The sequence below is a fragment of the Gordionus sp. m RMFG-2023 genome, chromosome 1 (assembly GCF_954871325.1).
Source record: "Gordionus sp. m RMFG-2023 chromosome 1, tfGorSpeb1-WG-v2, whole genome shotgun sequence".
NCBI lineage: Eukaryota > Metazoa > Nematomorpha > Gordioida > Chordodea > Parachordodidae > Gordionus > Gordionus sp. m RMFG-2023.
In genome coordinates, this window is record NC_088775.1 from 32573961 (window position 1) to 32589302 (window position 15342).

Here is a 15342-nt window from a genome sequence, read left to right on the forward strand (position 1 = left end):
ATTAATTATTATATCCGATAGCTGGAGAGCCGTTTGTTGGCCAGTATTTCTTAAAAAATATTTAGATATACATATAGTCCGTGCTTTGTATATTCAGATTTTAGTTTTTAAATATTATATATTTTAAGAAAATATTAAAAACAAAAAATATCTAAGATTTTTTTTTCTTTAATGCCGCTTCATCTATTTTACTTAAATACTTTTTATGTAATTTATTCAGGTAAAGAATGCATATATTTATATATTATAAATATAATAAGAAAGCAGCAGTTATAAACCTGGCAAGGGCAACCCATACATCATTAGTTTATCTCAAGTTAATAAAAATAGGAGGCTGACATGTTTGATATAAATAATTAATTTTCTCCTTTAAAATCATAAACTAATATAATAAATTATATTTATAGTCAACCCTTAGTAATATAGGAAGGGAGGGGGTTGGGAAGAAATTTAAATAAATAAATATTTTTGTAATTAAAATCAAGGGAAAAAAATGAGACAGATATCAGGTCACACCAATGAAGGATTTTACCTTCGTCAGCAGATTTCCCTGGAAGGAAATCTGCAGGTCAAATTTTATAAATATTCAAGCTTCTCTCAGATGATATGTACCCGCTTTTTTTAAAATACTTTCTCAGTTCTTTTTTATGTATTAAATTTTTTTTTCCAATTCATTTTTTTAATATATATTTTTAATTATGTTGTGTATATTTCTCATTGCGATTTAATATACAAAAAATTGTTTTATTATATTTTTAAAATTCTTGGTTAAATCTTTTCCATTTTTACTTATATACTTAATTTGATATCCAATTTTTAAAAAAAAATTTTTTGATAAAGTAAAAAATAAAATGAAGGATAAATAAAAAATTTAAGGAATAAAAATTTTTGCTAAGTATTATTTTAAATTTTCCAACCCTCCTCCCCCCACCCCACCCTAATTTCTCTTGTTTTCTTGTTCTTTAATATTATTATTTTTTAAAATTTACCAACCCCCCTAATTTCGATTGTTCATAATTATACTCCTCTTTTTTTTTAAATTTTGAACTTTTTTCCCCCCATTTTTCTTGTTATAATTTTATCTAACTTTTTATGAGCCATATTAAGCGAAAATAATGGGGGGAGAAATTTGTTTATAAAAGAAAATATTTCTTTACACAATTACTAAAAATAAATACTTCCGATTTTTTATAAAATTATTATATGAATATTTCTAAATATAATATTTATGTAATGTGTTATTTGAATAAATATAATTATTTAACCCTTCACTACATAGGTGAAAAAAACTCCCGCGGTTACATAGGTGGGGTCTATTTTACCCCAAATTTTAAATAGCTATATCTCAGAAAATAATAAAATTTAAGAACTAAAATTTTATATACTTATTGTAAAAATATTAGAGATAATAAATACAAAATTTCTAGATTTACATTTATTTCTAAATAAAGTTATGATATATTTACTAAAGCTGCTCAAAAAAAAATCTTTTTTTTGGAACTTTCCTTAATCATGATATGACCAAAAATAAATGAATGGAAGCAAATTTGATTATATATTTTATTAATTCAATATTTTATAGTAATAATTAAATAAATTTTATAATAAAACATCAGATATTAAAAAAAATATTTGATATTAAAGTTCATGCATTTTTTTTAAAAAAACATTCACGACATGTTACATACATATGATCTTCGCATATAAATTTGAACAAATAAATGAGGATTTCTTGTCCCTAACCCTTGGACAAGAGGAGCACCTTCCTTTTTGTTTGGTTGAAATAGGTTTTAATTCCTCTATATTTAGCATGTTCCCAATATTATCCCTTAGTAGTTTATTAACATGTGGGTTTTCATATCTATTACTCATTAATAGAGTTATTAGCTCCATTGCTAATAATTTTATAAACTTTGATCTATTAATCTCCTTTAAATTATTGGATTTATAAATTATTAAAGAATTTATACAAGATATATTCAACAAATTATAAAAAATTGTCATAGGCCATCTATTTGTTATTCTGGATATTGAATAATTTGAACATAGCTGATCCACAACATCAACACCAGCTTTGGTAAGATTGTAAAATGTGATAATTTCTGGTTTTTTCAAATCCCCAGTTGATGTATCAATATTGTTATCATAGTGAAGGGTAGAAAGCATCATGCTTATACTTTTTTGGTACATATGATACTAATGTCATATTATCTTAGCAGGCAAATAAACTTGAACAAATATCTTTCTTTTTAAAATTAAATGATGTTGGAAACTGCTATTTATTTTTTTTAAAGTTCCTACTATTGTTAATGAATGGGAATTTAATAAATGTATAGCAAGTTCATAACTGGTAAACCAGTTATCTGTGGTGACATTCCTATTACTCTTAGAAATGGGCTGAATTAACCTTTCAACCACATCAAAAGGCTTATTTCTCAATTTATAAGGTCCTTCAGGCTGATTGCCAGCATATAATTCTATTTTCAAAGTATAAAATGTCACTAGAATAATTGAAATTAAAAATCATATGACACCGAAAAACTAAATAATATAAAATTTTCAAATTTAAAGTCATATATATCAAAAAATAGATATAATTATATTTTTTTCAATTATATTTATTAACCTGACATACATAAATATAATTAGTAACAAAAAAAAATTGGATTTTAAAAAAAAATTACATCATTACATAGGTGGGGTATATTTTACCCCAAGCTCAACAAATAGCATATATCTCAAAAACTATCAAATCAATAATCATGAAATTTGGAAGTTGTATTCCTTGTTACAAAATATTAAACTACTGAAAAAATCATGTCGGAATATCTTCTAGCTTTTGTATTACAAATATTATAAAAGTTGTGGGGTCCTATTTACCCCACCTTTGTAGTGAAGGGTTAAAAAAAAATTACATCATTACATAGGTGGGGTATATTTTACCCCAAGCTCAACAAATAGCATATATCTCAAAAACTATCAAATCAATAATCATGAAATTTGGAAGTTGTATTCCTTGTTACAAAATATTAAACTACTGAAAAAATCAGGTCGGAATATCTTCTAGCTTTTGTATTACAAAGATTATAAAAGTTGTGGGGTCCTATTTACCCCACCTTTGTAGTGAAGGGTTAAATGAAATTCGTTAAATCGATCACGATTTGGCCGACCCCTTTTCAACAGGGTTTCGAACCATTAAGTATAGAGGTTCGGTTCGTTACGGTTTTTAGTTTAAAATTTTATAAAGGTTTTGTTCCATTTCGGTTTTTTTTGAAAAAATTTAAATCGGTTCGGTTTATAATTTATAACGGTTCTTTTCGGTTTGTTCCGGTTCTTTTCGGTTTGTTCCGGTTCTTTTCGGTTTGTTCCGGTTCTTATAAATTTGATTTAAAAAAAATTTAATAATAAACCATATATATTAATATTAGAGAAAAATCTTTTTATAATTTCTTATTTAATTTAACCATGCTGAGATATAGCTATTTAAAATTTGGGGTAAAATAGACCCCACCTATGTAACCGCGGGAGTTTTTTTCACCTATATAGTGAAGGGTTAAATAATTATATTTATTCAAATAACACATTACATAAATATTATATTTAGAAATATTCATATAATAATTTTATAAAAAATCGGAAGTATTTATTTTTAGTAATTGTGTAAAGAAATATTTTCTTTTATAAACAAATTTCTCCCCCCATTATTTTCGCTTAATATGGCTCATAAAAAGTTAGATAAAATTATAACAAGAAAAATGGGGGGAAAAAAGTTCAAAATTTAAAAAAAAAGAGGAGTATAATTATGAACAATCGAAATTAGGGGGGTTGGTAAATTTTAAAAAATAATAATATTAAAGAACAAGAAAACAAGAGAAATTAGGGTGGGGTGGGGGGAGGAGGGTTGGAAAATTTAAAATAATACTTAGCAAAAATTTTTATTCCTTAAATTTTTTATTTATCCTTCATTTTATTTTTTACTTTATCAAAAAATTTTTTTTTAAAAATTGGATATCAAATTAAGTATATAAGTAAAAATGGAAAAGATTTAACCAAGAATTTTAAAAATATAATAAAACAATTTTTTGTATATTAAATCGCAATGAGAAATATACACAACATAATTAAAAATATATATTAAAAAAATGAATTGGAAAAAAAAATTTAATACATAAAAAAGAACTGAGAAAGTATTTTAAAAAAAGCGGGTACATATCATCTGAGAGAAGCTTGAATATTTATAAAATTGGACCTGCAGATTTCCTTCCAGGGAAATCTGCTGACGAAGGTAAAATCCTTCATTGGTGTGACCTGATATCTGTCTCATTTTTTTCCCTTGATTTTAATTACAAAAATATTTATTTATTTAAATTTCTTCCCAACCCCCTCCCTTCCTATATTACTAAGGGTTGACTATAAATATAATTTATTATATTAGTTTATGATTTTAAAGGAGAAAATTAATTATTTATATCAAACATGTCAGCCTCCTATTTTTATTAACTTGAGATAAACTAATGATGTATGGGTTGCCCTTGCCAGGTTTATAACTGCTGCTTTCTTATTATATTTATAATATATAAATATATGCATTCTTTACCTGAATAAATTACATAAAAAGTATTTAAGTAAAATAGATGAAGCGGCATTAAAGAAAAAAAAATCTTAGATATTTTTTGTTTTTAATATTTTCTTAAAATATATAATATTTAAAAACTAAAATCTGAATATACAAAGCACGGACTATATGTATATCTAAATATTTTTTAAGAAATACTGGCCAACAAACGGCTCTGCAGCTATCGGATATAATAATTAATATTAAAATAAACCACATTTAAAAATTTATAAACAATACTTAATATTCTTTTTATTTGTAATTTTATGTTTAATTTATTTTTTTCATTTATAAAATAATAATTGAAAATATTTGGTATCGCGTAATTACAGAGAAACCATTACAGAGAAAACAATTATAGAGAAACTTTTACAGAGAAAACAATTATAGAGAATGTCGTTTATAGAGATTTATTTTACAGAGAATGATTTTATAGAGAATTTTTTATAAAGAATTTTATTTAAGGAATGATTATTTTATAAAAAATGTTAATCTATTTTGTATAAATTTGTGTAATTATTACTTAGGTAGGGTGCGCCTGCGTAAAACAGTTTTCTATATCAAATCCTAAATTATGCTATTATTTTTTTTTACATAATATTTTATTTCTAAAGATAATATTGGCTGAGAGATAGTAAAATAAATTGCAAGGGTCCTAGGAAAAACATTCAATACCTTACAGTAATATTATTACATCACTGATTTAAAATCAATGAAAGGCTTCAAATTACGGCCAAACCGTTTAGCAACACTAATAAGCCAAGAAGCCAGCTTGGGTCAACCGTTTAACAACACTAATCACAAATAAATTAATTATTGGCTTAAAAGTAGGCTTGAGTTACAAATTTTCGATTCAAAATTTGACTGAGTTTAGGGATAAGCCGGCATGGCAGCCAAGAAGCCGGCTTGGCTCAGCCGTTTAATAAAACTAGTAAGCCAAGAAGCGGATTTGGATCAGCCGTTTAACAACACTAATCACAAATAAATAAATTTCGGCTTGAGCTAATGGCTTGAGCCAACTCCTGAGCCGGCTTGAGCCAACTCCTGAGCCGGCTTGAGCCAACTCCTGAGCCGGCTTGAGCCAACTCCTGAGCCGGCTTGAGCCAACTCCTGAGCCGACTCGAGCAAGCCAACTCAGCCGGCTCAATGAGCCGGCTTGAGCCTGAGCGAATTTTTGGCTACGGCCTCGAGGTCGGAGCCGATAAAACTCGGCTTTTTAACAACACTATTACAAACTAGATGTCTACTTACTTACTTTTTATTATACTTATTAACCTTGAAAATATTATTAGGAATAGGTATGATAATAAAATTTAATAAATATACTGTTGATTAGTCATTTTGAACTATGTTAATTACAATATTAAATTTTTTAGTTTTCAATTAATAAATATAAAATAATTTAAATAATAATAGTAAATTAAGCTTCAACTGTTAATGCTAAATAAATATTTAGTGAGTTATATTGATATTCTATTTTTAACACAAAATTTGATTGCTAGCTGACAAACAGAAAATATAATTTATATGTATTAATTTAATCTAATATTTAAAATAGTATTCATTTAATAAATATTCAGATAGTCTTATTAATTTTTAAATAATAAAATTAAATCTATATTTTACTTATAGAATAAAAGAGGCAAACAAAATTTATTTTTAGTTCAAGAGGTTAAGATTCCATTAAATTTTTTTTTTGCTTCAGGGGGCTATTCAAATTTTTCAGGGGGCTGGAGCCCCTGCGCGCCCCCCTAACGACGCCACTGGACGGGAGGGATTGGGTAACGCAGGGCAGTGACCCTGCCGATTTAAATATATTCAGCCAGCTCCCGTAAGTAATTTTTAAAGGCAGGCGGTATTTTAGAATATTATTAATATTTTTATCATAAAATAAATATTTTATAATATTTTATAAACAAGATGATAGAATTAATGAATTGTATTTTTTTTTATTTAAAAACCAACCATTCCCTATTTTAGTTGGTTCTAAATCACTAAATTATATATAAATAATCATATATGAAATTTCTGAAAAGTATATTTAAATAATAATAAAATGATAACTAAAATAAGATGTAATTTACGACACTATAACTTATGGAATAATTTGAATACGAAGTGAATGAATCTTATAAATGTATCTTTTAATTTTTATAAGTAAACTTAAACTTGTCAAATGACCTAATTTTAAATAAATAATATTTTGTGTTATTATATAATCAGATATTTTGACACATATTAATATAGATAATTTTATTGTTCAGAATCATATTAAACTAAATTTCTATTAAATTATTTTTTGTCAAGCTATTTATTTGAATGTAAAGTAATTTTGGAAATATTTGAATTATTATTTGCATTATTTTTGGCTTGGCGTGGCTTGCCACTGAACACAACTTACTTTCAAAAACTTTCTTTTTCTCAATTTGCGCCAAATTAATTATATTTTATTCAGGGCCGTAGCCAGGAATTTTCACTTAGGGTGGCCAAGTGCTTACTTGGGGGGGGGGGGAACTATTTTTTTAAAATCAAACAAATAATTATGCATTCATAGGTATTTTTTCCTATTTTTATTAAATATTTAATAACAAAATAAAACTATAATATGAATATACAAAACAAAATAATACTATAATATGCATATACAAAACAAAATATTACTATAATAGAATACGGCGATTTTTATTTTTAAATTTTAATATAAATGAACCAAAAGATAAATTCTGCGTTATTCTTTTTTCATACGCCATTAATACTAAATTTTGTTTACGTTTATCCTTCATAGACTCTCTACTGCTCGATAAAACTCTCTTTAATGTAGAGAACGAGGCCTCACAAAAAGCCGTTGATATCCATGATTATCGCTGCTGAGTAGCATTTATATAATTCTTTAAATGCATGATTATATTTTTTTATACATAATATCTAAGATATTTTCAAAATTATGATTTTCTTTAGCTTCCGCCTTTTTCTATCTTCATTTCATGATGCAGTGTTTCCATATTTAAGTTTAACAGGGATTTTATTGGGGCCATTTTATCTGATAAAAAATAATCAGGGTCAAGGGGGAGCAATGTATTAAAAGATGAAAAAAGATTAAAATCATCTTCTGTAAATCGGTCTAAAAAACGATCCACAAAGTTATCTATAATTTCATAATATATCCTTTTTAAGAACTCCAATTGGAGTCTTTTTCTCAATCGAATTCTAGTTTGCTATCAACTAAAAAATCTTGGAATAATTTAGGCGTTTTACGTACCCGTGATAATTTTTAAGGAGTAAGATTAAATTTTGATAAAAGTTTTTCAGCCTTAATCATAATCAAAGCAAAAGAATTATCACTTCTTTTATTTTTTAATATATTGATAGTAGAATCAATACAATTTTTAGCATCCACTAGATTAGTACCTACTGATTGTAGATACTTATTTAGTGGATCTATTGTAATTAATATCTCATAAATTATGATGGCTAATATAATGTAATTTATATTAATACATTGAGATAAAAGACCAGAGGATTCGACTGAATCATGAATTGAAACCTCTGAATTAAGAGTTCTATTTGAAAAGTAAAATAATACTTCACCAATAGCATCAAAATTCTCATAAATAATGCGAGATGTTTCCAAATGACCAGTCCACCTCTGGTCTAAAAGTCACTTAAGGGTGTGGCCTGTATATTTACAGGGTTAAAACGCCTGAAAAAATTATACAATGCATTTGATAAATTAAAAAAATTAGCAATAATAACAATATTATTATACCAATTTTGAACCACAAGATGCAACTTGTAGTTGTAGCAATGTATAAAAGGAACATTTTTATTAATTTTTTTTGAAGAAGTGTTTGCACTCCTCCATTTCGGCCAGACATAACGTTTGCACCATCATATGCCTGGCTTATTATATTAGCTGAATTAATATTTAGATCATTAAGTTGCTTTAAAATGCTATCTGTAATGCTTTCAGCAGAAAGACACTCTAAATTAATGATTTCTATTAAATTTTCTTGGATTTCTCCAGAAAAAATATAGCGAATTATTACGCTCAGGTTTTCACAAACTGAAGCATCTTTTGTCTCATCACCCTTAAGACAAAAAAAGGCATCGCGCTTTTATTATATTTATATGAAATATGTTCAAGCACCATATCTGTCTTAATGGATATTACTTCGTTTTGAATCTGTGGTGATGTATACTGGGCATTTTGGGTATAGATTTCATAATTTTATTTAATTCAGGGTCTTTTTGGATGGTATAGAAAAACATTGCTATAAATAGCCCAGAAGAATAAATTATGTTTTCATCTTTTGCAGCATCCGTAATATTTGTTGAACCAGTCCCACGGAAAGGTAGCTTTTGTATGCTAAGAAATAGCATCAAATAAAATATTGATTTAATATCACCTCCCAACATTTTAGTTATTTCTGTACCTTTGTTTATATTTTGATTTTTATCATGCCATATTGTAATTGAATTTAAATGAGCTTTTGAGCTCTCGTGTTTTAGCAGTCCCTTCTTGGCAGCTAACGCATTTTTCCAATTTCTGAATCCCGTTTGTCCAAATTCATCACTTGGATTACACAGGTATTTCCTACATGGAAAACAAAAGGCAGCGTCAGCTTCTACACTATACTCCAACCAGTCTCGGCCTCTATACCATGATTTTTGAAATGATCTTTGCCTTCCATGGATATCTTTTTTCCCGTAATTGTTTAATTTGATTTGATTTGGTTTACTCTGGCCAAGGTCACCTGGGATTTGAATTGAACCATTAGAGGACTTTTTTGACACTAAAAATATTATAATTAATAAATTGTAATGAGGGAAAGGGTCATAAATAATAATGGTCATCAGGATGGGTGAAGGAAGGTAGCGTCTACATGACAGGATTTTCACTGGATGCAAACCCCCTTCAAAAACCTTTGCCTACCCCCCTAAAAAATTCATGCCACCTTCGGCGGCGGTGTCTCTTATTATTTTTGCCTATTTAATTTATTGATACTCTGTTCAAAGAATTTATAAAGGATAACTTAAATTAATCTATCTCTACTACCAACTATTGATATTTTGTGAATATAAAGAATTTATTTTTTAGATAATAAATTCAATTAAAACCTCCATTATTTACAATGAATTAATTATTATGCATTATGAGCTTGCTGAAATATCTAAACCTTTTAAATTACATTTAAAAGGATAGTTTATTTGAAAAACAATATGTATGATTGTTTGCAATATATAGATTTGGTCGATGAATTCTAATATAATAATTCTATAATAAAAGTATTTACAGCAATAAATTTTATCCTATTTCATCTCAAAATTTAATAGATAAACCCAAAAAAATTTATTCTACCCCCATTAAAGCCGCCTACCCCATCAAAAAAGTAGGATGCAAACTGTTCCTAGCCCTCCAGCTTATGTAGACGCTGAAGGAAGGTCATGCTGAAAATGAATAAACATAAAATTTATCTTGTATTTAAGAAACAAGTATTTGCTATAATGTAGTGCCCAACCCTGATGAAGATTATCAGTAAAATTATAGATATTCAGTATAAAATACTAGAAAAAGGTCATAAACATTATATCTTTAAAGATTAACAAAAAAATATAATATTTTTATATTTATAAATCAATTACTAGTTGCCTCTTGACAATGAGAGACTAAGCTGCTAGATGAAGATGATTGAGTCTCTTCTTTGTCTTTATTTGTTTTAAAATCAAAATGTAATAATGAAACACCATAATCTCCTACTCCTATTGATATTGTCAAAAATATATAAATAGAAAAATTTGGGTTAATTTTAAACTATTTACCATCTTCCTCCTCCTGAGTGTAGTGAGGATCATTTTCTAGATTATTGGCTTCATTCATATCTTGAAATATGAGTGAATATATTTATTTTAATAATTAAAATTATTATACAAAAATGATAATATTAATAATAAATGTCTGTCTCTTATCTTATATAAAATAAATATATATGATAATAATATATAGGTATTGCCCTATATCGTCATGAAATAATAATATAAATTTATACTAACTATGATAAGAATCAGTTTCTAAAATTTCTGATGTAGTATTACTATTAGTTTGTAGAGGTGATGTTGCTTGACATTTGTTTAACTTTAACTTAAAATAAGAGTTAATAACTGTTTGTTTCTTCATAATTTTAAAATAAACGCTGTAAAATAAAATAACTGGTTATATATTATAATATAAATGTGATACCTATAGAGAATGTTATACACAACAAAAACAAATGAAAAAAAATGAATGAATGATAATTTAATATTGGGTAAAAATAAAAATAAAACAGGATAGAAAAAAATTTACAAACTAGACATGTTTGTAGAATAAATATTCAAAATTTATTTTAAAAATATAAAAATAATTAATTCTAAATAGACATGTTTATATTAAAAATATAAAAATAATTCCAAATAAACATGTTTATATTAAAAATATAAAAATAATCAATTCTAAAAAAAAATTTCAAATTTGGGGGAGGGGGGCAGAAAAATTTTTGGGGGATACTTTTGGGGGCCAAAGATTTATTCTGGGGGCCAGGTTGTGGGCCAAAATTTTTTTAGGGGGGGGGGCGTTCCCCCTCCGGCCTGATTTTTTTATTGCGCCTTTATTTATTATAAAAGGGATACAATTTTTTATTTCCAAAATTTTATAATTTTTCATAATTTTTATTTATAAAAATTTGTTAGCCGGTTTATTACCCAGTCTGGTTAATACAGTCTTAATTTTTTAAGTAATGTACCACAAGTAAAAATACTAAGCACACATGTTTGAACGTTTTTAAAAATCGACCCAAAACGGCCACTTGACAACAATAGTTTCTTAGGACTCAGAGTGACGAAAAATATTTATTTAGAAATTTCACGACTTACTTGTGCCTCCTCATTTGAATCCTACAAAATGTGAAATCAGCTGAATCGAAGGAAATATTGAACTAATTACATCTTCACCATAATAGTTTAACATTTTTCTCCCAAACTTTAAAATTAGTATAGTTATTCAATGACATATCATATATATATATGTCATTGTAATTATTAGGCTCTTAAATCAAAAATTTTACAACTGAACCGAGAATTGCTCTCTCTCTTTAATAAAGATGCATAAATATTTATACAATTATAGCTCATTCTTAGAAATCCAGTTAAATACTTATTGACCCCTATATTTTGCTATTTATAAATATAATTTTTATCAACTGTTTAGTAGAGTTTAAAAATAAATGAATATTTTATTTAATCTTGGATTTCAAATTATTACTTATTAATATTATACATATAGACTTATATAATAAATAAATAACCGAACAAGAACATTCCAAAATTTGGTTGTTACCTTCAATTTTTTATTTTAAATCATATGACTTTTCTTAATATTGCGAATGAATTTTGTTCGATAAAGATAGGCTAAAAATGAAATTTTTTAAGCAAAGAAATAAAACAATTAATAATTTCAAAGATAATTTAACTGATCTTAAGTCAATATCAATTTCAGAGTTTAATCAAATACCTTCATTTGATTTAAATAATGATTTAGAAAATACCAAAAATCTAAGGTTATTTAAATTAAAAAATGATTAATTTTATAAATCCTATTTTACAGCCTCTCAGCAGATTTTATACCAAAACATCCTCCAAATACCAAAGATATTTATTCTCATAAAAAAATACAGGTATTTATATTATTTCAAGAAATTCTGTAATTTACATTTAGGATGAATTATTAAAGAAATTAAAAATATCCAAAATTAGCAACTCTCTTCATGAAGATTTAAATATAGCAATGGATGAAGATTATGGAATTAGTTTAGTGACACCATCTCCAATTATATCCTTACATTCAACCAGTCATTTAAAACTGACCCAAAATATTAATTACACAAAATTATATGGAATGAATTACCCAAAATTATTTTTATCATCATCTCATATTAATACTATGAACAATTCAAATACTAGTCAAATTAGTGAGAGTAGTAGTTTAGAATCTAGTAGCATAGGAACTTGGGAAAGTAGTGTAAATTATGATGTGGGACACCAAGTAATTATTTGCATTTATGAATTAAAATATTGAATATTATTTAGAATCAATCTGGTGAAGATTCTACAGGTATTAATATTTTGAATTGCAAACTTTATATATACATATTTGCTTCATATATATATCAGAGACATGCAGAGGTATCTTTTGCATGATGTAGCCCAGCCTAGATTAAAATTTTTTTTGGCCCAGCCCAGATTTAAAAATAATTTTTTTTTGCCTGGCCTACATTTAAAAAAAATATATTATATTTATTTTTAATTTTTATAGATAATAATGGCAATTTGAAATATTTGGCCTGGACATGATATTAAAGTTTTTTTTATATAGGCCTGGCCTAGGTATATTAAATAAATTAAAATGCTAGGCGGGGCTGGGCCCGCTGGCCTCTGTTATATAAGCCTAAAACATTTCAAACAATTTAAATTAATTTTTCCTCAAATATAATAAAATTTATAGATGGTAACTCCTATTAGAACTCAAAAAACAATAAAAAATAAAATTTTTAGGTACTCTTGGCTTTTTTAGCTTATAAATTTTATTTTGCTTTTAAAATTTTTTTGCTTATTGTTTTCCATTTTCTTATCTATTCCTCTTGATAATTTTAATTTTCAAGCATGATTTTTTTGAAACATCATTTTGGCTTGATCAGGATCTTTAAATATCTTATTTGATTTAAAGGATTGACCAGTAAATTAATATTAAATTGTCCATTTCCAAAATTTTATAACTTATAAATTGATAAATTTAAATTCATTTTGAAAAGATTGGCCTGGATTAAGTTTTTATAAAAAATCTAGCCTGACACTGGTTTATATTATTTTTATGATCAACTCAAAATTTGTACAATTATCTAAAAAAGGCAAAAAAATCCCCAAGAGTAACCTTGTGGGTAAGACAAGAGACACTTTGAAATTTTTTGAAATTCATAGAGTATGTATCACACTATAGAATACATTTCAGTTAAAATCAGATTAATAAATTTATGAAAACACACTCAAAAGATGATTTAAAGTTGAAAATATACATATTGCTGCTAACATATATATGAAATCCCCAAAAAATAATTATAATATCGAATTGGTTTTTTTTTAAAATATTTGCCCAATTCGATCAAAAAAAAGTAGTTATCAGCATCAATCAGATCCATTATTTATGATACCTCTGATACCCAATCCAATAAAAAACATAAGCAAGAATAAAATTAATAATTATCAGAGTTAAAAGATACTATTTAAATGGATCTAGATACATCATATAAAACAATTTTTATTATATAATCTCTATAAGGTTTGCATAACCCTAAATTAGTATTCTATTGTGAAAATTAATGAAATGAGCTAAATATTTATTGACTTGATATCACATTTATCAAAATATAACTAAAATAATGATTTTTAGATTTTAATATAATAATCAGAGATTTGTAAGCCCAGCCTACATGGGCTGGGCAGTTTTTTTATTATTTAGCTTTCACCTTTTTTCTGGTGGTAAGCTCCTTCAATATCTCTCTCCACTTTATTATTCATGCTATTTATTTATATTTCTGATATCTCACTGGAGTATATCTCCCACTGGAATATCGATATTAATGCCGTTGTATCTTGGTATCACACCGAAGTATCAATATAGACAGATATCCCACCTGAGTATTCCTCGCACCATATCAATATCGACAGATATCCCACTGGAGTATTCCTCACACTGAAATATCGATATTGAAAGATATCCCTCCAGATTCTTATCGTTTCCATTGTAAGCTTGATCTCCTATGGAGTATCAATCTCGATGAATCTCCCACTGGAGTATCGTTATCAAGTCCATTGTAGATTGGTAGAAATTGTGCTTGAACGGCCCCCGATGTCACCATTATTTTTGAATGACCCACAAGTTCAGCTGCCCATCTTTCATTTTGGTTTATTGGACAAGTATCCTAGCACCCGGCTGCCCAAACCTGTCGGTGATTGTGTTGGTATTTCTCAGCTCAGATATTGTATGCCTTTACACATCATTCATCGAAGAAAAACCTGAAAATTTTTACAGTTCCTTACCAGGATTGAACCTGGGACTTTCAGTTTCCAAGCATACATCATACACCACTAAGCCAATTTTATAAAATATACCCGGGCCACGCCTGTAATTAAAAAAAAAATATACAGGGGCCAGGCTAGGCCTGAAAACAATTTTTTTAAAAAAAATATTGGGCCGGGATTTTAAAACCAAATATTTGAAATTGCCATTAGTATCTATAAATATAAAAAATCAATATAATATATTTTTAAAAAATACAGGCCAAGCCTGAAATTTTTTTTTAAAAGATAATAATATATTATTAAATGATTATAAAATTTATTAGATTTCAGTAATAAAATATTTTCAACATTTTGGCCATTAAGGCATCCTCGTTTATCTAAAGACATTTTAAGCTAAACTAAAAAGTCTTCTACCGGGGCACTTGAAGGGATTGTTGTATTTTCATTTATGAATAACAATTTTATATCAGGAAAATCTACCAACCCTGCCTGTCTTCAAATTGTATTTTGTTGTAGAGCAAATGTTTAGATCATTTTTATAAATGAAGGATTTTCAATAATTGAAAATGGCTGAATGCCCGCTATAATTAAAGCAGCTATTAAATCATCTAAAGTAA

The 15342-nt window shown here is 26.7% G+C and overlaps 1 protein-coding gene across 5 annotated transcripts in view; it reads left to right on the top strand.

Moving 5' to 3' along the window:
* Nucleotides 1-12044: 12044 nt before the first annotated feature.
* The window catches only part of LOC135931449 (uncharacterized), an 82658-nt gene continuing 79360 nt past the window's right edge, over nt 12045-15342 (top strand). For 4 of the 5 annotated variants that reach the window (XM_065468570.1, XM_065468573.1, XM_065468569.1 and 1 more), the window contains exons 1-4: nt 12045-12207; nt 12255-12324; nt 12366-12692; nt 12737-12761. In XM_065468570.1, the coding sequence (XP_065324642.1) occupies nt 12065-12207; nt 12255-12324; nt 12366-12692; nt 12737-12761 (565 nt within the window). In that variant the 5' untranslated portion in view covers nt 12045-12064. The remainder of the gene's footprint in view (nt 12208-12254; nt 12325-12365; nt 12693-12736; nt 12762-15342) is intronic. The other variant, XM_065468571.1, reaches the window with a different exon arrangement.